Source organism: Melitaea cinxia, chromosome 3 (assembly GCF_905220565.1).
Source record: "Melitaea cinxia chromosome 3, ilMelCinx1.1, whole genome shotgun sequence".
NCBI classification, from domain to species: Eukaryota; Metazoa; Arthropoda; class Insecta; order Lepidoptera; family Nymphalidae; genus Melitaea; species Melitaea cinxia.
The window spans coordinates 18,401,852-18,426,090 of NC_059396.1; the positions used below are offsets into that span (position 1 = coordinate 18,401,852).

General features: G+C 34.7%; 1 protein-coding gene across 1 annotated transcript; it reads right to left on the minus strand.

Annotated features, from left to right (window-relative positions):
• Window positions 1–15,829: 15,829 nt before the first annotated feature.
• On the minus strand, window positions 15,830–16,706 carry LOC123669247 (transcription factor sox-2-like). Its single transcript, XM_045602865.1, has one exon. It carries the CDS (start codon window positions 16,704–16,706, stop codon window positions 16,038–16,040), a length of 669 nt encoding a protein of 222 aa, XP_045458821.1. The 3' UTR covers window positions 15,830–16,037.
• Between the last annotated feature and the right edge of the window lie 7,533 nt (window positions 16,707–24,239).

Below are 24,239 nucleotides of genomic sequence, written 5' to 3' on the forward strand. Positions count from 1 at the left end.
CTTGGCACCAACTTCAAAATTATAAAATATTTATTTAATCATTTCTGATTAACTAAATCAAAATACGAATTACTTTGTACTAAGTAAATTTATTTTTCACTTTTTAGTTTCCTTTTTGAAGTCGGTTTTTTTTTAAATTATTTTATTTTACAATTTTTAGTGATGGGTAGACCTAACAAGGATACTTTTTCTCTTATGTCGGGGGTTCGGAAACATACACAATACACAAGTACAAACACCCAGATCATGACAAACATCTTATATGGCCAATACAAATGTCTGTCGTGCGCGGGGATTGAACCCACTAACGCCAGCGAAACAGCCGGTGCTGTGACCGCTGCGCTAACGCGTCGACATATTATGAGTAAAGTTCGCTATCAGGTGTACGTAATAACAACCGGGACTGACAGCCTAGCGTGTTCTCCGAGGCTAGGTTGGGAGATCCACAAAGATTAACAACTAGACCGAAAATAAATATTTGTATAAACATAAATATCCACTCCGAGCGGGAATAGAACCCGCGACCGTCGGTGTTTAGGCGCCGCCGACACGGCACATGCACCATTATATCAAAGCGGTCGTCAAACAGCAAAAGGTAACTGCTGTAAATTGTTGAGAAATTCCCTCGAGTGTTTATGAGCTCCATCATCAAACCTGGTCCTGCGACACAGATGATCACACAGCAGGTAATTGCTATAAGTCGTTGAAGAGTACCCTCGACTATCTTTCGTCTCCATCATCAGACTGAAATGCCACTTATAATTCATATATATGCAAAGTTCTCATCAATAGAAACGAATTAAGTTCAAACAGCAGGTAATTGCTATAAATCGTTAAAGAGTTCCCTCGACTAACTTTTGTCTCCATCATCAGACTGTAATGGCACTTATAACTCATACAGGTGCAAAGTTCTCATCAACAGAAACGAATTAAGTTCAAACAGCAGGTAATTGCTATAAATTGTTGAAGAGTTCCCTCGACTATCTTTCTTCTCCATCATCAGATCGACTCCAGACCTTTATTAAATAGTAGTGCTTTATAGTGCTTAATGAAAACATGATTAAAATTACTAGTCACCCTTACGATTTTTGAAAGTTTCCCTCGATTTCTCTGGGATCCCATCATCAGATCCTGGTTTCCTTATCATGGTACCAAACTATGAATATCTCCTTTCCAACAAAAAAAGAATTATCAAAATCGGTTCATAAACGAAGAAGTTATCCCCGAACATACATAAAAAAAAAAAAAAAATATACGGTCGAATTGAGTAACCTCCTCCTTTTTTTGAAGTCGGTTAAAAATAGAACTTGCATCAGTTGCAACAGGCGGCCTTATCGCTAATACAGCGATCTCTTTCAGGCAACCTCTTAACTATACAGGCATTCCAAATAAAAAAGATCTCTCTCGTTCAAAAAGAGAAGCATTAAAATTTAAAATCCGCTTCCCAGACCCCATTACAATATCGTACAACACATTACAGTCCTTCTCATAATGGTGGGTTAACTCTTCTGGTGTGTGGACATGCTCTAACCACTATACCAATAATTACAGTCAGTTATTTCATAATACAATTTTAAACTAATATTACAAAAGAAAGCACTCAAGAAAATAGTAATAAATTTTCAATAAACTAAGTGACACTTTATACCCGACAATGAGCCATTTAGCCGCTAACTGTGGAATAAAACCTTCATTAATCTGAAACGCTTTAGAGCCGATCCAATTCATTCGGTCTCAATCGCTTCGTTGCAAGAATGGAATGAGGCGAAGTCGTTCAATTGCAGCTGAGTTAAAAGACAGTTGGATGCATTTGTATTTAAATGCTAATCATTTCATTTTCTATTATTCATTAAAATATTAAGATCAATTTTATTATTTATTTAAGTTAACCAACACTTAAAAGTTAATACGCCTTTTACATTTTGCTATATAGATATATTTTAATATTAAAAAAAGATAAATCTAAAATCTAATATATAAAATTCTCGTGTCGCGGTGTTTGTAGTTAAACTCCTCCGAAACGGCTTGACCGATTCTCATGAAATTTTGTGCGCATATCGGGGAGGTCTGAGAATCGAACAACGTCTATTTTTCATCCCCCTAAGTTATAAGAGGGGAGGGGGATTTAGGGGGTTAATCACATATATGGCAAAACAACGTTTGCGGGGTCAGCTAGTATATTATAAAAAAGAAAGCACTGCGTAAGTACTTAGCATCATAAAAACTGTTAAATCTAACATTAATTATTATACAACTTTAAACTCAGTCGAGCGACTCTGTAAATTGACCGAGGATAGAGCCGGCGAGGATTTGTGTTCAGGGCTATTTTGTATTAACATACCTACAAAATTTTGCTTATTATTCAAGAACTTTTTGCCAAAACTATTAAAACGTTATTAAACAGTATCATTTGATACTCTTATGATAGTTATAAATTCATAAATCCCTAAGAATCGCATACTACTACATACATACACATACTAATATACATTTGCTACTGACACAAAGTTACCACTAAAACTTGTCTATAGTATCCTAATAAAATTTTCATACAATATAAAAACGAGATCATCCCTAAAATAAATAACAAAACATTAACAAAATAACGTTACAAATAACACATAAAATCACTTAAACATTTTAGCGAAAGCAATAAAATAACTCCTATTTACATGAAAAGACCATCAAAGACAATTTGTCGCTAATACGCGGAATAAAGTTAACAGATATGTCATAATATTTCCCCCGCACAAGAGATATAAATATCACAATGGGAGAAACAAAATTAATTGTGCGCGGAAATGTATTACTGGCGTGAAATGACTCGGAACTTGACGATGGACACGCGTTTAGTTTACGTTTATGTTCCTGTAACAATGTGCTATAATTTCCTTGGATACATTATTAGTATTGGCTGTTAAATATTATTTGAATTTACTCCTATAATATTTAACACGCCAATACTAATAATGACGCCGCGTTGGCGCAACGGTCACAGCCATGGATTGTACCCGTTGTGCTGGCGGTTGCGGGTTCGATCCCCGCACACGACAAACATTTGTATTGGCCATACAGGTGTTTGCCGTGCTCTGGGTGTTTGTGCAGTCCTTGTGGGTCTCCCCACCGTGCCTCGGAGAGCACGTTAAGCCGTCGGTCCCGATTGTTATCATGTACACCTGATAGCGATCGTTACTCATAGTAGGGAATGTATCCGCCAACCCGCATTGGAGCAGCGTGGTGGATTAAGCTCTGATCCTTCTTCTGCATGGGGAAAGAGGCCTATGCCCAGTAGTGGGATATTACAGGCTGAAGCGATGACTCCTAAAGAAACAATATAAGACCCGCGACTTTAGACCACACGACTGAAGTTAAAACCTCTGCACAACAGGTCTGCAACTATGTCTTAGATAGACGAAACGTAACTGGATATGAGAGAAAGAGAGAAAAAAATGTGTGCTCGCACCTCTCTCTTGCTCCGTCTGCCTCGCTCGATAGCAATATTCGTAACGCTCTCGTCACACATTCACCAGCTTACACCCCAAGTCAAGCGTTCGTAAAGAAATTTTACTTTAATATGGAGAGTGAAATCGTGTGAAACTACAGTCGGTAACGCTCAGTAACGCGAATGACATTGAAAAGCGCTTTTAGTTTTTTGTCTATCTATCTTCTACCTAATATATCTATACAAATAAATAAAATTGGAGGGCCTGTTTGTAATATTAAAATAACCGCTTTCAACTAAATTCATATTCATGTATACACGGTACTTATACCAAAATAACATTTTTTATAATTTTTGTCTGTCTGTCTGTTTGTCTGTTTCTTTCGGCTAATCTCTGAAACGACTGAACCGATTTTGATGGGACTTTCACCGGCAGATAGCAGATATAATAAGGAGTAACTGAGACTACTTTAATTTTAGTTATTTTTTTTTATAACTCTGCGAACTGTGCAATAATTCTTTTGTTAAATTTTACGCGGACGAAGTCGTGGGCACAGCTAGTACATATTATTATATAAAATCGTTAGGCCATTGACTCAACACGAAATGTCAAAAATCGTCGGACGCATAAAGATGAAATTAGGCAGAGAGGTAGTTTATAGTTAATAGATGTCTGCTAAGAACGGATTTAAAATAAACTAAAGTCACGTTGCGGAGCGAACACACATACTTACTTTTTTTTTCTATATATCCTATGCTATATATCCTTTTAATTGTTTAATTAAGTGATGCATTATTATGTACCATTACATACCGCTCTGGTATATGGTGCGTGTAGTCGCCTAAAATACAGACGCTTTTCGGGTTCTATTCCCGCTCGGGATGGATATTTGTATTTGTACAAATATTACTTTCCGGTTTGGATGTCTGTCCTTGTGGTCACCGTGCCTCGGAGAGCACGTTAAGCCATAATACATTTTAGCGGTTGTTCCTCAAAGGGAACATATCCTCCAACCAGCATTAGAGCGTGGTAGCTCTAATCCTTCTCCAACGTGGAGAAAGAGACATATGCCCAGCAGTGGGATGTTACAGGCTGAACGCAAAGCAATATCCGATAATAATATTGAAAGTATGAATTAAATCGTTAAATTTGTCGATAACAAACGAAGAAAAACTCTCCTCTTAAAAAAATATTTTTATAAAAATTATACTTTTTAGAATACATTTAAAATGAAAACTACAAAACAAATCAATTACGATATATAGAGTTGATTTTTAACGCCCCAAATATTTTCGTCGCCGACAAACAAACAATCAAATTAAAGCAACCCCACTGGCAGATGTTCAAACACACGGACTAAGTCAATACTCGAGCCGATCACTACTCTATTAACGAATTTATTCAATTAGCTCAGCGTGATTTAACACCATGCTTTTTTTAACTATTTTATGGGTGCGTAGCGCCATAACTATTGACTAAAATAACGAACTCAGATATGCCTTCAAAGAATTTCTAATTCATCATTTATATAACTAGATGTAGTCACAATTATAGAATTGTAATCCAGCGGGAAAAAAATAATGAGCCCAGAAGCAACAGGACTGTTTAGACCTTCTGTTCCTATCTTTAGCTACTTCGCGCCAATTTCCCGACTAGAAAAAAGATCAGGCTCAACCAGATCATCTATCTGGACCGGATCATGATAGAATGAAGCATTCCAGATCCGGCAATCTCTATCAGGACCAGATCTGGTCCAGACAAGGATAGCCTGATGTAAAATATAATGAAGTATTATGGTAAGGCATACTGGATCAGGACCCGGCCCGGTCCAGATAAGGACAGCCTGATGTAAAATATAATCAAGTATGTTAAGGCATATTGGATAAGGACCCGGTCCGGTCTAGATCAGGATAGCCTGATGTAAAATACAATAAAGTATGGTAAGGCATACTGGATCAGGACCCGGTCCGGTCCAGATCAGGATAGCCTGAAAGTAATTACGCGAACTGAGCCTGAATCGCGCTAACACACACTTAGTATATATACAGTTATCAGGACAGTCTAGCAGGGAGGACATTTCTACACAGTGGAGCAGTCGTAACTAATAGGAAATTGTTAATTAGTAGTTAATTACTAGAAGTTAATAAATAAAATTTAATTAATAATAATAATTAATTAAAAACATAAAAATAAATAAAAATAATTAATATTTAAAGTAAAAACATAAATAATACATTTGAAAAAATAAACGGAAATAAATATCATAATAATTTTGTTAAGTAACATATTTATAATACCAATTCGCTTTTGGTTTTTGTTAAACAATTTTCTCAAGAATATACATTCGTATTTGTTAAAAGGACCGGACCGAACCGGCTGATCAGGATGAGATGAGATTTCCTGATCGGGTCCAGATCAGGAAATCTCATCTCATCCTGATCAGGTCCAGACCAATCATCTACGTTACATACCTTATCTAGTCCTTATAAGGCATGCCTGGTCCGGTCCTTCGAAGGAAGATGAAAAAATTTCTACTCGGGTTAGATTGCAAGTATTGTACTGTCTTAGCTAATCAATCAAGAACTGTATTCCTTTGCAAGTAACTAGGTTTTATCACTCACAATAAATAAAACCAATTAATATCTTATTTGGATATAATTTCTGTAACTTAATAATAACAACGTGCAATGGAACGGGCTATGCTTGGGGTCTCTCTCAAAGACAGGATTAGAAATGAGACTGTCCGCGAGAGAACGAAAGTAACCGACATAGCCCACAGAATTAGCAAGTTGAAGTGGCAGTGGGCTGGTCATCTGTGTCGCAGGACCGATGGCCGTTGGAGTAGACGGGTCCTAGAGTGGAGACCGCGTCTTGGCAAACGCAGTGTGGGACGTCCTCCGGCCCGTTGGACCGACGATCTACGTAAAATTGCCGGTGTAGGCTGGATGAGGATTGCGGAAGACCGGGATGTGTGGCGCGAACTTGGGGAGGCCTATGTCCAGCAGTGGACTGCGATAGGCTGAAGTGAGTGAGTGAGTGAGATGTTCAGCTTACAAGCAATGGTGGATATGATAAGACATTTCTGATCTTTTGAACTACTTCAAAATATTTTATGTAGGTAAATACAAAGTGTGTCGTACAGCATAAATGCCTAACACGTATAAAATATACGTATATTACATATTAATATAATATAATCGCGACATTATTTATTTAATCTGACATATAAAAATTTAATTTAATTGTATTAATATAGATATACTAATCTGTGTTATTATTATTGAATGTTTGTTTTTATTAATTTTGTTTTTTTTTTTTTTAGATTTGTTTATATAATTAATTAGACGTAAAATTATTATTATCTTTTTATTGATTTCATTGAATTGTTTTAATTAATTGATAAATTTAATGTTACATATTGACATTGATTTTAATTTTATTAATATAAATGTACTAATTTGTATTATTATTATGTTTGTTTTTAATGAATTTTATGAATTTTTTAAGTGTGATTATTTATTGAATGCAGGAAACATGGTGAACGGAGCTTTGAACTCCTTTATGAGCAGTCGGAAGGTGTCTAAAAAGGCTCGTTTGGCTGTGCATGAGGGGGTGTTGCTTCCGACACTCATGTACGGAAGTGAAAGTTGGGTATGGCAGAAGAGACATGAAAGCAGAATAAATGCAGTTGAGATGAGAGCGTTAAGAAGTATGATAGGAGTTAAACTGAGTGACAGGATGAGAAATAGTGAGATAAAGAAACGGTGTGGTCTGAAAGAAGATGTAGTGACAAAAATTGAGAAAGGTATGCTGAGATGGTTTGGTCATGTCGAGAGAATGAATGAAGAACGACTGACGAAAAAAGTGTATAAGGCGAGTGTGAGTGGAAGTGTTGGAAGGGGTAGACCTAGGCGGATATTTCAAGACCAAATCGGGGACGTCTTGAAAAAAGGCCAGGTCAAGAGTACCCTAAACCGAAGAGCATGTATGAAGGGAATAATGAAAGTGGACGAAGCGAAAGGAGTATGTAAGGATCGTAGCAAGTGGAAAGAAGTGGTCTCTGCCTACCCCTACGGGAAAGAGCCGTGATTATATGTATGTATGTTATTTATTGATTATTTTATATTTTTTGATTATTTTTTTTTTATTGAATTGTTTAAATTGTTTGTTAAATTTAATGTTACTTGTTGTGATAAACTTAACTAACGCATTGGCTTACTGTAATGTTAGTTCTAAGTTTTTGTTAATGCATAAATAAATAAATAAATGTTTTTCAATATGTCTTTTTTTCTCATATTCTCTTACTCATAAAAACACGTTGCAAAATCCAAAGCATTCACACTCAAATGAAACGAACATACAAAATATATGCATTCAAGTACACTTACTGACATTATTTTAAACGTATTTCAAAACTGTTAGAAAATGGCTTTAGTAAAATGTCACGATTTTCAGTCTTTATAGCGATGTGGCAGTGCGTCGTTACTGGGACAAAGGATCAACTGTGGTGGGTAACAGTTAGATGCACCAACCAAATACTAATGTGACGTTGATACCGTAGTTTTTAACTGGATAAGCTCGAATATTATGAATGAAATTATGTCATGTGACACAATTGTCAAGATTTACGGAGGATTTACTTATTATTATTTTATTATATATATTAATACGCTAAAGATAAGATGTTTGCCCTCCCCTTTTAGAAACAAAATCATAATTACATAAATTTTATACCATTTTATAGATAATTGCTTGCTCTACCGACATCCACAACTAAAAAATATTATTGCTTTTGTTTTTGTAAATTAATTCATTATTAAAATTATATATATGACGGCTTCAATTTTAAAACAACTTCAACATGATTGAAGGTTGTTAATTTTTTTACTTATTTAGTGCGAATTATTCGCGTGGGTATTTCGTACATGTGGGTAGAAATAATATAAATTAAAGGAACCAAAATAGGAAGAAAAAATTATAAATTTAATGAACATATGTAAAGATGCAGTTCAATAGTCAAGTTCGGAGAATTTGATGCCTTGAAATTGTAAAAACCAAAAACTTAATAACTTAAAATTGTGCATATTGTTACCTATCAAATTCAAATGTTTTAGTTTAAATTTTCAAAATTTATAGATTACAGTTTAAAACATAACTTAAAAATAATATATAATGTATTTGGATTTAGAATCTTACATAATGAAAGAACGTTGACAGGGAGATGTCTATTGACTACTGTATGTAAAGATGCCTGATGATGGTCCAATAAAGGATCGAAACGTCGCATGAATTTGCAATTGGTGGTTTGATTGGCACCCTATGTCCACTTTCCTGCTAATCGTCAAAGAATAAAAAATAACATGAATTTCTTAAAATACTTAAAATAAAAGTCTCTAAATTATAACATATCAACAAGATTTGAGAATTTTTAGGAACTAAATCTATGAGTATGGTATGTGGCGACATAATTATCACATATAGTTCTACTTTAAAAAAAAAAACAATGTTAAACTTTATATTAATTTTTATCACAAAATGCAATCATAATGCTCTGAGATCAAAGTTTACTTAATTATCTATCTACCGTGTAAAAATATAAAAAAACTTAATCACTATTGTTAGTATAAAAATCCATAAAGCAATTTCGCCCTTCAACTATACATAGTCATGCGTTACACTTTGGACAAAAACATTTGGTTTGGTGTTTGGTACAGTTTCTACACCTGTCTTTTGTTATAAAAGTAGGAAAATGTCCCGTCAGGTCGTAACGAGTAGCGTCATCAGGTCTCTCCGCAACTGGCGTTTTTACTTTTCTCACAAATTTGGAAAATGCAACAGGTTGTAGATTTGAAGAACTCCTCTCAAATAAACGCAGTTGCCTAAATAATGCGACTCGAAACTTCTTGAGTGGCAATAGTTTTTATTTACCACTGTTTTCATGACGATACAGCAGCCAGAAATTATTGATGCAGATGTCCGGAATCTGTGAAAATAATACTAAATACCGACGATGACCTTTCAACTCAGTACGGTATAAAGTGACCAGCATGTCGGCTAGAGCAACAACACCCATATTTCCGTCATAGTGCTTTATTAAATTTGGGCATGTGACTAGATCTTTCTTCTTTTCTTCTTTCATGTACCGCATTACACTCTGTACAGGATGGGCTTCAACATAAGTACTTGCAGCTAAAACAAACTTATTGTCAAACCACTTTACAACAGCGATATTATGTTCGTGAGACACGACTTGAGCAAAAGCCCCCTATGCCCCTTTTCTTCAAATCCTTATCACTTGGTTATTTTTTCTTCTACCCCTCGAAGTCGATTTGCCCTAATAGTACTTAAAAAGAATATACCGTACTCATTCCTCACATGATGCATCAGTTCGAAGAAGAATAGAAGGTGAGTTTGTAGTAGAATCGACAGTTTTTTGTCTGAATCTCGGCTCTTCATGGACAGAAACAATGGCGTATATTTCTCGATACTCACAGTCATCACTATCGGAGATTTTTACATTTTCGACAGAAGACGCTACTGATCGGACAGAGGAACTGTCTTCTGAGATGTCTTGACAAGGCCTACATATCTATTTATGAGTTGTCTGGAAGAAATGGCTAATTAGCCATAAGTCCGCCTATTGTACTTCACTGTCTGTAACTATTTTTATGCTTTGTTTGTATATGTATTTGTGGTGTACAATAAAGTATAAAATAAATAATAAACAATATCTGGAATTCATCTTCCGAAGATTCGCTGGATTTCACATTCACTTAACTGCGCATTTAGGCACCAAGGCTAGAATTTTTCTACTCCTAGTCATCTGAAAGAAAAGTGTTGCAAGCTAAGGAATAGGGATTTGGTGAAACTGGTAATATAAATTGTTATCATGCATTATGAAAAAAAAACTCGGTTTGAGCAAAGGCTTGAATATATAGTAGCACAGTAGGCAATGTGCACTTTAAGACACAACATTCACAAACAGTTATAGTCTGTGACGTTGGCAGTGTGCATTTAAATATACACAAGAAATGTTCAGTCATTCACGGTGAACCAGTGCGTATTTTAATGCACACATAACAAAAATTGTGAATAACTATATATACAAAACAAATAGCTCAAAAATAATATCACCAAATAATTGCATAAAGCTTTCAAAAAGTAAAGTTATAACAATTTTATACATTTAACCTAATTATATTTAGATAAAATAAGATACTTACAGGTTGTTGCGCAGGCGTTGACCGACGGCTCGCCATTTTGTTCACCACTGACAATATGTGTGCGAGAGGGATTTTCTTTTTCTTATGCAAAGAAACATCTACGAAGTCACTTTGAATTTTTACTAAAGCGATTCGATTTTAATATTTCATTAAAAAAAAAAACTTAAATAAATGTGCATTTAAGTTCACAATGTCAAGTATAGGGTTAAGTAAAACCACTAAAAAACTAAAGTTAATAATTTAAAGAAGAAACATGAATACTTTGTATAAACTTTAATTGAACATGTGTATGTCATAGTTCACATAAAAAATATACTTAAGACAAAGTCTTTATGAAAGAAAAATCCAAAAACTCAAAGTCAGCGAACTAAAAACGACAATTCATCCAGTTTATCTTCTATACATCTTTGCACGTCCTATTTTCCGTATACAACTTTTGGCCCATTTGCAACTTGCTTGAACGTACACAGATATCGCTACTATCATTTTGACAAGCAATTCAAAAAACTTCCAACAACATTACGCCCTTGTATTAAGGTTTTATATCGCCTGGATGTAAGTTTTGAAGACGCAACGTTATTTGGTTCCACCATACGCAGGAAAAAGCTGGATTCTCTGCGATTCATCCATCATTCATTCTTCGTGTTCGGTGTGAAAGACGCCGTGACGATTATGACGTTCGCTTAGGTGTGACAACTATCGCTTGCAAACGACGTCACTCTTATGCAATTGTAATAAACACTATTTCAGTTTGCACAACGGAGCCACTTGCTTTGTAGTACTTTAGACACTTTTGTGGATACGCGGAAATTCAGACGTAGCTTCAAGGGTTTATGTTTGTGAAAACGTCTCTTTTGTTTTTTGATTTAAGGGTGATATTAGGATACGTTTTGTGGTAATTAAGACGTTTTGAAATTTGGAATGTGATGTAACTAAGCCTTGATAATACTCCAGTTATTCGACGGGATTGTATTTGGATAGTAACGCGTTCGCTATGTGTCTTAGGTGTTTGCTAATACGGTCGATTATTCTACGTCGGATGTTCCCTAGGGATGTAGGGTAAGCGTAGACAGTTGTCTAGTCTTTGTTCTCGTCGGGGATGATTCAGTGCCAGTGATACGTGACGCGCTGTAGCCTGATGGGTTGACAGCTCTATCTTATAAATCAAAATGAGCAGACTTGAATATGCTGTTAAATGTTACGTTACAAACTAAGATTTTGCGACATTCAGGCCTAACTGTGACTGACAAAGCTTCTAATAATACCTTCTGTTGTCGATTAGAATTTCACTCGAAATTGCGTTTATAAAAACGTTTGTTTCATGCAGTTTTCAAAACGTGCCTCAAAATTAAGTAAAGTTACTGAAATTATTTATTAAATGAGATTTCTTTGTGTATCCTAAACAAACATTAATAAAAATTAAAAGAAATACACAGAATCGAGCAGAAAACATTACAGGCGGCATAAACTTACTTGTAACGCAGTCAAGTGAACCTTACTTAAATTAATTTAACTAATTAATACACTACAAATCGAAATATACTTTCATTGACAAAGCAAATAAACGAATATTGGTGATATTGAAGGGTTAAACAGTTACTGTAAATGTTTCAATTCTACCTACCCCGGTATGGTTTCATCAATTTATTTAAGATCTCTGTACGCTAGTTGCGATTGATGTGGGGTTGATATTACCACTGTTTTTATTATTTATAATAAATAATTGTATTTAAAAAAACCACTTCAATTACATCGACAAGTAATACAATGTAGGTAGACGAAAAAATAGTCCTGTAAATACGCGTTATCAAAGATTACTCCAAAAGTTGTAATCAGATCTCAATGTGACCACATGATAAACATCAGCTTTCGATTAAATTAAAAATCATCAAAATTGGTACACCCAGTAAAAATAGTCAAGTAAAAACGTATTATTAAAAAATATAACTCGAAAAGTAGTTGTTAGATCTCAAATAAATTTAACTGGGACCAAATGAACGCACCATCTTTCGATTAAAAAAATATTGTCGAAATCGGTCACTCAGTCAAAAGTTCTGAAGTAACATACATAAAAAATACAATCGAATTGAGAACCTCCTCCTTTTTTGGAAGTTGGTTAAAAATTGACTTGATGGCTAAAACGGGTGATTGGGTCTTGTGGCGTATCCTGGAGGATAAAGTTACGTATAATGCTTAAACAAATAAATAATTACTAATGTATAATATCATCGACGTGAATTTTAATGACAACAACACCAAAAATCCTAGTTCCTCATAATATTATTGGTAAACTGCCTTTGTATATATCTATGTAATGGATCAGTTTGTTTTGTTTGTAGTAGCAATGTCAACGTAGACCAATAATTAATCTATGGTATCGTATTGCCTGTAAAGATACCGTAATAATCTAGATACCTTATTTATTTAAATTTTCTATATTTACTTCTGTGAAGAAATCGTTCACTCACTCAATGGGCTCAGTAGAGTCTGGATTCTGGAAGTCTGGAAAAAGAAGCGTACCATAGTCATAAAAGGACAAACGACGCGCGACGGTCGTACATAAGGATCGAAGACGTGACAAATGCTGCAATTACTGCGCTAACAGGTTGTCAAGTAAAAAGGTTTTATGAGAGGTTGCATCCACTCCAAATATATATTATATCTTAATCACTTAACGACAAGACGGTCTCAAAAGAAAAACAATTTCGGTTTTCATATAAGAGTTAGGTGGAAGGGAAGCGTGACAATTTAATTAAACCCATTAAAGCCGCCAGCTCTCACGTTCGTCCACGAGCACGTTTGCGAAATACAATTTCGGTAATTAAAGATTTTCATTCACGTGTCGGTGTGTTTGTCGAATGTTATTTAGTTACTCGATATTACTAATTTGGTGTTTTGTGATTCTGTAAATAATTTTCGTGAACGTTTTGTTATGTAAACTAATCTATATGTACTTATTATTATAACAGGTAGATAATGAAGTTTAGTCACTCACTCACTTCAGCCTATCGCAGTCCACTGTTGGATATAGGCCTCCACAAGTTCGGCCAAAAAATGGCGTGAACTCATGTGTGTTGCCCATAATCACGACGCTGGGCAGATGGGTTGGTTGAATGAAGTTCAGCAGTGTATGATAATGCAAACCATTGCACTTTCTTCACACACATTCTTTTATCATTATTTGAAAAATATATAATATAATGACACATTTTTATTGGAGTACAAATTGATAATAAATGTTAACCAATGTCAATCAATAATAGAGACAAATTATTTATACTAGTGGTCGATATTCAGCCACAATTAATTTAAATTATAAGTTCGAACTTTATTAAGGTATAAATGAATTTATTATGGTTATATTTGACATTCAGTATAGACAAACAATATCAATCTATAATCTATTCTCAATTTGACGTAAGACATTAACAATAAACAAAAGAGTATATATGCATGTGTTGATGATATTTTTATTAATTAAATGTTTATTTTATGTATAATTAAAAAAAATATTAGCATAATGCACTTCTTCTCTATATAAACTGAAAGTGTGCGAAATTTGTCCGCGCAATTTCCGTAAAAAGGGGGGGTGTAAATATTCTATATGCAGAATATCACAATTAATGCAGACTTGTCGAGGAGAGACATTAAAAAAATTGAAAATCGAAGTTTCATTGCCATTAGATACTATAAAAAAACAAGGATTTTTTTAATATTTGACAAAACAAGGAATTTGATGTCACAAAGAAAATGTTTTATTGAATTACTAGACTACAGTTTACAAAATATGATCATGATTCGGAATGTAATATCTCACTGGATATACCTAAGCCTCTTTCTCCGTGTAGGAGAAGGACGAAACAATCAACGGAATATTAATGTATTATTTTAGACAAAATTTATAAAACCTGTTAACTGGTAGTAAAAATGGTGCAATATACCTATTTTATTTAATATAAATACCTTGTTCATTTCGTTCGTAATAAATTACTGTTAACATCATTATTCAAAACAAACAATTTAACACAATGATTATTATACACAATACATTACACGAAATAGACGAATTATTGTCTCAACAATACGTAAAAGCATTCTAAAATGATGATCCAGTCACAATAACCTTTGAAATCTAAATCCCTAACAGACACCCTCCTGTAAACATTCAATCCATTACAGGTCTCCATCAATCCACGGGGACAGGGCCGGACCAAGGAGACAAAGTAGGCAGTTGTGCATGGGTAATACGTGCATGGTAATAGATCAAGAGAAAATATGCTAAAAATGTTGTATTATTGTTTTAAAGAGATCACAAAAGTGAAAAAAATTATCAATTAACAATTAGCCTTATTAAGATTATGTTCAATATCTATCAAGAGAAACAGGGTTGAGAGCAAGTCTATTGTTTAAGGCTCTAACGCCATAATCCAGCCCTGTTTGAGAAAACGTCCCGTCATCTCGCGTACATTATTTCTGCAGCTTCCGACGTACCGTTCTGCTTAATCATTGGTGAGCGATCCTTCTCTGATTCTGAGAGGAAGTGACATAATTCGAGTGGAAAATATTTTGGTCCCCTTAAATTATTATGTTGCTCGATTAAAAAATGGCATCCAATTATTATTGGAGCCTATTCTCTGTAATATTTTTTGACTTTTTTGACTAATCATGTATTACTTAGTGGTATGTAATTGTCGGTTCCTTTATTCCTTAACCATTATGTATTAATTTTAAAAAGGTTTAGTTACCCATCATTTTCTACATAAAAGCTGGGACAAGTGCGTACTAAGTAGGTGGCGAATGCTAGCGCGACCCCATCTCGCCACACCTAGGCGGACGACTGCTCACACGTGGTGGTTTTTTAGCCAGTAGGAATCTGACATAACCCTCTGGCGCCCCCGCGCTTGAGGGTATCCATGATGGATTTTTCCCACGTAAAAAAAGGTAAGTACTACAACGCACAATTGTATTCTATCTATACTTGTTCATGTTTTTTCTTTTTCTCAAACGTAAACATTAGAACGCAAAGAATTAGAAAGATTATTCGATTTTTTTTTTTAATTGGCCAATTAGAAGTTTAAAGTGAACATATAGCAGTGTGCGATCTTTGCAGTACAAAATATCTACATATTTCAGACCCATGAAATCCAATAAAACAAAAGTATAGCTTTTCTACGTTTAATATTTATACATTTTGTTTACTTCATTTATATAAAACGCTATAAATGTTTTAAAAATCTTTCAATTACACCTACATCATACCTACTCTCCTCACCACAGCGGCACTTTATTTATTTTACATTACTTTTCATGAAAAGATTTCTAAAACAACAACCATTTTAACTAATAAAAGATCTTACATCAACATCGTCATCTACTGAACACTGAAAGGGTAATGGTACGATAATCTCGCAACGTCTTCGGGAACGTAGTGTAGATTTGGATAAGCCTTTACCATCATCTGTTGATTGACCACTGCGAAAGGCCTGGGCGAAATGCTCTCAATTGACGGCAGAGGTCTGAGATCCAAACTAGGCACATTCTCCTCTTTAGGTCTCATCGGGGACATGAAGGACGCTTGACTTATCGGCACCGTATAACTGATAACATTATTGTACATGTACTGAGACTCTGTATAATTAACTGGCATCTGGTAACTGGTATCCACTCGAGGTTCGATCTCGACGAAGGTCTCCCTAGTGGAATATAAAGCTGGGTTCCCGTAAGCGGAAGCGTCTAATCGGTTTTTTCGACGCGGACGATATTTGTAATCAGGATAATCATTCATGTGTTTTAACCTTAACCTCTTTGCTTCATCTATAAACGGCCTCTTTTCAGTCTCATCCAAACTCTTCCATTCCAGACCGAGTCGCTTGGAAATCTCCGAGTTGTGGAGCTTCGGATTCATCATCGATATCTTCTTCCTTTGCAGCCTCGACCAGACCATGAAAGCGTTCATCGGCCTTTTGATGTGATAAGGGTTTGAATTTCTCGACAATTTAGGTAGAGATTTGGCTGGTGATGTCTCTATCGGAAACGCCATTAGTTTGCTTTAATTCCTAGCTAGCGTTCATTGTGCGTGACAAGTTTAACACTCGGTGATAAGTCACGGCACGGAGCGACTCGCGTTAGCAGAACTTTTGTCCGAGCTCACGACAAATGGTCCGATCTCTCGAACAATTGGGATCGCGTAAAGGCTATCAAGTCCGCGACCGGGCCCGCACTGATGACCGGTTCCAAAGCCGACTAAATCTGAACGCTGTCATTAGACCAACAATGGTCACCGCACAATGGGAATGACAATTTTCCATGTATTATTTGCCGTTGAATAAAGAGCGGCGACAATGCATTGATTGCTCACAAATTGTCAAATGATACTGCCGTATGTTTTGTGCGAGGCGCGCCTGTGAGTGATCTATTAAACAATCTCCCTTGTATTCTTAAACGGTGGATTGGTCTTGATTTTGCACAATACTTAGCTCGCTACTTTTAATATTATAGTTTCGTTATTAATCCGATTGAAATGTTATGACAGAATTGAATTTAAAGCACAGATGAAAAATAATTAAAAGTTGTTAACGTAATGAACGGGATCAGTGCCAGTGTATATCATACAAGACATGCCCAAAGTATTAGAAAAGTATCTAAAAAGAGTAAGTAAGTATTTAGAAAGAGTATGTAACTGCATATTTTCTTGCTGATGCGACTCTACAAATCTGCATTCCGAATCGGCGATAGTATCGCATTCTATAATACATAATTTTAATATATGAATAACGATTTGAAAGTGCTTTTGAAACTTCAATAAAGAAATTTTTGATTGGTTTTGATTATGAGAGATCGCGTGCAAAAGACAAAGATGTATGTGTCGCTTTAATGCTTAGCTATGATTGAAATTTTAATGAATGGATTATAGTGACGGTATTTTTAAAAATATCTTTTAATTTCCTTATCGATTCTACCACGAGAATTTACATTTAAAATCGGTTATAACTTCACAATAACCACAATTAATTATTTTGCTAGACCACATGCAAGTTTATAGAGCTTTGCAATCAAAATAAAATAATAATAATAATATAATAATAATCTTTATTGCCATGAAAGACTATACAATGTACTTATTTCTAACGACATCTGCACTAAGCACAGCTTGTATCGCAAGTGCCAGGCATGCAATTACCAGAAGAATAGTTCTTTAGACACAGCGCGAGCCGATATAAACTATTTTATGTACAATTACTAAGCAAAATAAATTAAGATAAAATAACAAAACCATAATATTAAACGTAATAATAACATATTCTCGTTCTGTACGTGTGTTTATAGGTGTGTGTATGTGTGTGTACGTGTGCATGTGAGTGCGTGTATTCCCCTTATATTCCCTCTTATATACATAAAATATTAAAATGTTATTTAATTTATAAAACCGTATACCAAATAGTACACAATAATAAAATCAAAACACTTTCCATATTATCTAGACAGCGATAAATAAGACCATTTAATATCCATTGGTGTTCGTGCAATTGTAATGTAGATCGACCGAGCATTGTATTGGGTCTGAGGTGTGGCTTAATCTTGCTCATAATGCACCATTGATGCTGTGCCATAGATCAGTTATTGTTGCGATCTAGGCTTGGCCGCGATCTGTGCTACGTTTGACCATTTTGTGCAATAGATTCTATAGATGATAATACCTGTTAGTGACACAACGTATTGATACAAATCCATTTGTTGTGAAGGAGAAATATTTGTTTCTTAGTTATTATTGTAATCTATACAATTAAATAAAATTGGAATCTGTTTGTAATATTAAAATAACCGCTTTTTACTAAATTCATATGGATGTATACACGGTTTATATACAAAAATAACACTTTTTACAATTTTTGTTTGTCTGTCTGCTTGTTCCGACTAATCTCTGAAACGGCTGAATCGATTTTCGCGGGACTTTCAATGGCAGATAGCTAATGCAATAAGAAGTAACTTAGACTACTTTTATTTTAGACATTTATTTATTTTATAACTCTGCGAACTGAATAATAACTTTTTTGTTCCGCCCGGACGAAGTCGCGGGCATAGCTAGTACTTATATGAAGAAATTTAAATTGATAGAATTTATACAATAAGAATGAATCGCGAGATAAAAAGCATTAACACTAGTGGGTAAATCAATTTTTAAAATTTAAGCTATAAAACAGCACATTACGACCTATTATAACGAATTAATACTGGTATAAATGTCAACGTGTGTTAGACTGCCCGGACATTTAGTTGTTCTTAACATACGTAATATAGAGATGGCGAGATCTCTTCCCTTGAAGATCATTATTACTAGATCCGTACCTACTACTAAATCTCGGGATGAAAAGTGTCCAATGTCCTCGCTATGTTTGAGGGTGCCTATTGCACAAATTATAGTAAGCTTTATTATGATTAATTAGTAATGAGCGGCCAGAAACGCATTAAAACAGCCATCAAAATATATAGACTTCTGTATCGATTATAAAATGCTCTGTAATTATTTTTATTTCAAAATATCTTTTACATGGATATTATCAATTATTACAGTTTTATACATACAAAATACCACACCACCACATGCACTACAAAAAATTATTTGCCAATTATGTAGGTATATTTGATAACAGTGTATCATCTAATTATTAGATATCATTTTAAGTTTTTTTTTTTTTTTTTTACTAGTAAGTAAAGAAATAAAATTTATAACAGGCAAGCGACGCTGCAGGTGTAGATAGCCTGCCTAAAATATTATTTCACGACAGCGTTATTACATAATGGCTGCTCGATGGCTCGAAACTGACAATACCTTTTTTCGTTTTTAATTGAGTTAAGAATATATTATTGTTTTTTTTATTTAATAAAACGATAAATGATTGAATTGGTTTTTTCTTTCTATTATTGTTTTTTTTTTCAACGTAATTTTTTAATTTACTAGCACCATCTATAGTTTATTTCTAGTACTTTGTCGTAACCATTCTGACAGACAGCGCCATCTAACTAGTTTTATAATTACTACTGTAGACTTTTATTTTAAGCATTCAAATAAAATTGCAACGTCCTAAGTAGTGCCATCTTTCGGATACTTAACAAAAGATTTTTTCATTAATTGAAAAATAGATGTCTCTACTAGTAAATTTTAGCAAGTTTCGTTTCGTCACAAACGAAAAACAATCAATTATCAAAATACAGTTTATGAATGAGTTTACTGATTCATTTCACCTTTATTTTCATTTTTAAAGTTTACGGCATACTAGATCCAATAAATAAAAACAACGTTTATCTCACACATAACCTATCTGATAGATTTTATCAGTAGGAGGTAAAACAGCATTAGGCCTCTATGAATTTTGGATTGACAGGTTACGAATAAAAATATTTGACAGAAAAAATGGAATTTAATAGTGGAGAAGAAAAATGTAAGTATTAAAAATATAAAATTGACATCTTGGACACCTAAAAAGTTAAATGATACCTGTAGCAATTACATCTGTGTTTACCGAGTCTGGTGAAGTTAAGCCAACAACAGACCAAAAATAATGCTGTCTATAAAATTGGCACTTTTATTCATACTTGTACCATTGAAACTAATCTTAAGCAAACATAAAATTGCTCTTTACATAAAAATTAGCAATAAATTGGTAACGTTGACGTAAACGCTAGTATTGCGGTGTATTGTCGGGGGTTCGATTTCCAATCGGAGTGGATATTTCTATTTGTGCAAATGTTTGTTTCCAGCCTAGTTGTCTGTCCTTAGCGCACTTGCACGTAAAGCCCCGTGGTCCCGGTTGTTATCAGAGACCTGATAGCGATCGTGACTCATAGTTAGGAATGTATCCGCCAACCCACAATGGAGCAGCGTGTTGGATTGAGATCAGACTCTACTCTTATGTGGAGAAAGTTGTCTATTAAAATGAAACAACTTTTTAACCGACTTCCAAAAAAGGAGGAGGTTCTCAATTCGACTGTATTTTTTTTTTTTTTTTTTTTTATGTATGTTACATCAGAACTTTTGACCGGGTAGACCGATTTCGACAAATTTTGTTTTAATCGAAAGGTGGTGTGTGGGACCACCATTTAAATTTATTTGAGATCTAACAACTATTTTTGAGTTATATCTAATAATGCGTTTTTACTTGACGCTTTTTTCGTCGACCTATGTTGTATTATACCGCATAACTTTCTACTGGATGTACCGATTTTAATAATTCTTTTTTTGTTGGAAAGGGGATATCCCTAGTTTTGTAACGTGATAAGGAAACCAGGATCTGATGATGGGATCCCAGAGAAATCGAGGGAAACTTTCGAAAATCCGCAATAACTTTTTACTGGGTGTACCGATTTTGATAATTTTTAATTTAATCGAAAGCTGATGTTTATCATGTGGTCACATATAAATTTTATCGAGATCTGATTACTACTTTTTGAGTAATCTTTGATAACGCGTAGTTGCTTGACAATTTTTTCGTCGATCTACGTTGTATTACTTGTCGATGTAATTGAAGTCGGTTTTTTTTCGTTTGCGAGCAAACACAATTATTCGGATTTTATCGCGGTTTATTAAGATTTTTAGATGCCCGACCTGTCGGATACTTTACAGCAACCTTGGTCACGGGTGGACGAATAGAAGTTGGAAGTTGTATATTGCTAGCAGTGAGATGCTATACACACACACACACACACACACATTTCAGCCTATCGCAGTCCACTGCTGGACAAGGCCTCCCCAAGTTCGCACCAGACATCCCGGTCTTCTGCAATCCTAATCCAGCCTACACCGGCAATCTTACGTAGATCGTCGGTCCAACGGGCCGGAGGACGTCCCACACTGCGTTTGCCAAGACGCGGTCTCCACTCTAGGATCCGTCTACTCTAACGGCTATCGGTTCTGCGACACAGATGACCAGCCCACTGCCACTTCAACTTGCTAATTCTGTGGGCTATGTCGGTTACTTTCGTTCTCTCTCTCGAGATGCTACATGATTAATAAAAAAGTAAACATTGTTTTATGTTCCCGAGATGTGTTCCGCGGCTTCGACTTAAACCAGCCACAGAGTGGAATAAACGTTCTTGTACCTGAGGAAGAAACTGACATTAATTGAGATGTGTTTAGGATGTGATATAATAATAAATATATTATAATATCGTTATTAATAGAGTTAACCTTACCCTTAACGTGACATTGTGATAAGATAGGTAACTGATATGTGTTCAAAATACACTTTACTTGTTAAACATAAACTCTATGTAGATATAACATGTCACAAGCAATTATATTTGCTCAAAGTTAAGCCTATAAAAAACTCACTTCTCAATATATCACGGCTCTCGTAATTTCGCGATTGTAACATGGACCACTTTGTAAATCACCGCCGACATAAAGGGGGTATTTAAGCCGCCATATTTATGAAAATAAGATCCTATATAGCTGTAATGTGAAATACAAAACGCGACCGCCCCGAATGTCGTCGGAGGGAAGGAATCGTTTTTAGAACATGCGATACGATTTATTGTTATTTTCAAGATGTGTGCTCTGATTGATATTAAATTCTTGTAGCAAATTTTATTATATATGTAATAGTAGTAAAGAGGTGTTATAACATCCAATATACATACCATATTATGAAACTTTCACCAAGGAGGTGTTAATACATTCTGCTCTCTGCTATTTCGTTGCAAGAAGTATTTACTTGACCACTATGCGACCTGTAATATTCCTGTACTTGAGTAAAAGCTAGTGATGTCTATTCACAATGTATTTTTGTTGGATAAAGTCTACTTTCAAGGTTTCTATACAAAGATTTAGTAGAGCAAAGAAAGGTGAAGTAGAACTGGAAAAGGACACACAGACTGTTAGGTACATTTGGGATACAATTACGACCGATACCACGATACTCTGTGCTTAAAGAGCACATTACCTATAGCGTTGAGATTGTAGAAGGTGTTTTGTATTAGCATTCGTAGCTTACGAAAGATACTGCGACTTATAAACTAACTCTTTCCAGCTATATAATTTACTAACAAACCATTTATTAAAGTCAAACGTCTTTAGAAGTGTTGCGATTTCAAATACAAAATTTGCGATTTGAAACTTGATGAAACGAAAATGCGTCACGATAGTGATAATAAATAAATAAATTTATGCTCAAAACGCGTAAGCGACGCGTTTTGCATGGAGTTATATAACGGCCTTTTTCACAAGACCAAGTGATCTTGATCATCGTCAATAGAATCGCAACGGTACGACTGCGACATGTCAGAAGTGTCACTTCAAGCGTGCGTGATTTGCACACACACACATACTTTATTTAATAATTGATTTTTTGTACACTTAAATTTCTTTACAAAATATCATACTATTTTTTAAACTTAACCACCATCGAATCAGTCATCATAGTCAGTCATCTTATACGTCATAACAGTCATCTTAGATCAACTGGAAAACACCGTTTTTTTTTTTTTTTTTTTTTTTTTTTTTTTTTTTTTTTTTTTTAATTTTAACACCCATAGGCTCTTGAGTGCCCATGCCTTTTTATTTACATTTTAATTTTCAAGCGTTGAGGCGTATTATTTTCAACATTGCATGCTTCAAATTACGAACTAAAGCTTATTTTCTCTAATTCGATGGTGAGTCCAAAACTGACCGTGCGAGATATATATACCTATATATGCATATATATTTATGTAGGTTAATAATTAAGATAATTATTTACAGCTATGGGGTTTTTTTTTTGCTACATGCTCCATTACTATTTTGTAACACATTACATGCTTTATACTTTACATTGTGTGACTCTACATTGTTAACCTTCCTATACTCGCGCCAATTTTTGTAACACCTATACTCGCGCACGGTGTCACAGACCGATAGTTCTACGCCTACAACATTTTTTTTTATTATGGAGCTAAAAAAAGTACTATTCATATTTCAAAGTTTAGGATATAATGAAACAAAATAGTATAAATAATACTTAATTTATTCATTATTTTACTGACTTTCAGTCTAAACATTTTTTGAATATCATATCAAAAATTGACCGCTCCAGCGGGGTTCGAACCCGCGTCTCCGACGTACCGTGTCGGCGCTCTAGCCAATTAAGCTATGGAACGATGCACCCGCTCGAGCGAAATTTTCGATATGATAATTTTTAATTTCGGTTTAAGCGAACCGTGGCGCCATCTATAGTGAGCTCTTTACAGAAACCCGTAATTATTCAAAGTTTCATATTACAATGAAAATCTTTGACAGGAGACGACACCGTGCTATTTTTAATATCTAAGATTTTTATTTTTGTGTTACCCACATTAGGAATTCTAAACATTTTTTGAATATCATATCAAAAATTGACCGCTCCAGCGGGGTTCGAACCCGCGTCTCCGACGTACCGTGTCGGCGCTCTAGCCAATTAAGAGCCATTTCACAAAAATCGGTAACAATCCGCGAAATTGTAATATTTTGACGTCGTTAATCTCAGTGTTGGATGCAATAATGTAATTTATATTCTTGAAATATAATAGAGCAACCTTTGTTGTAGTCCATAGTCAGATCAGA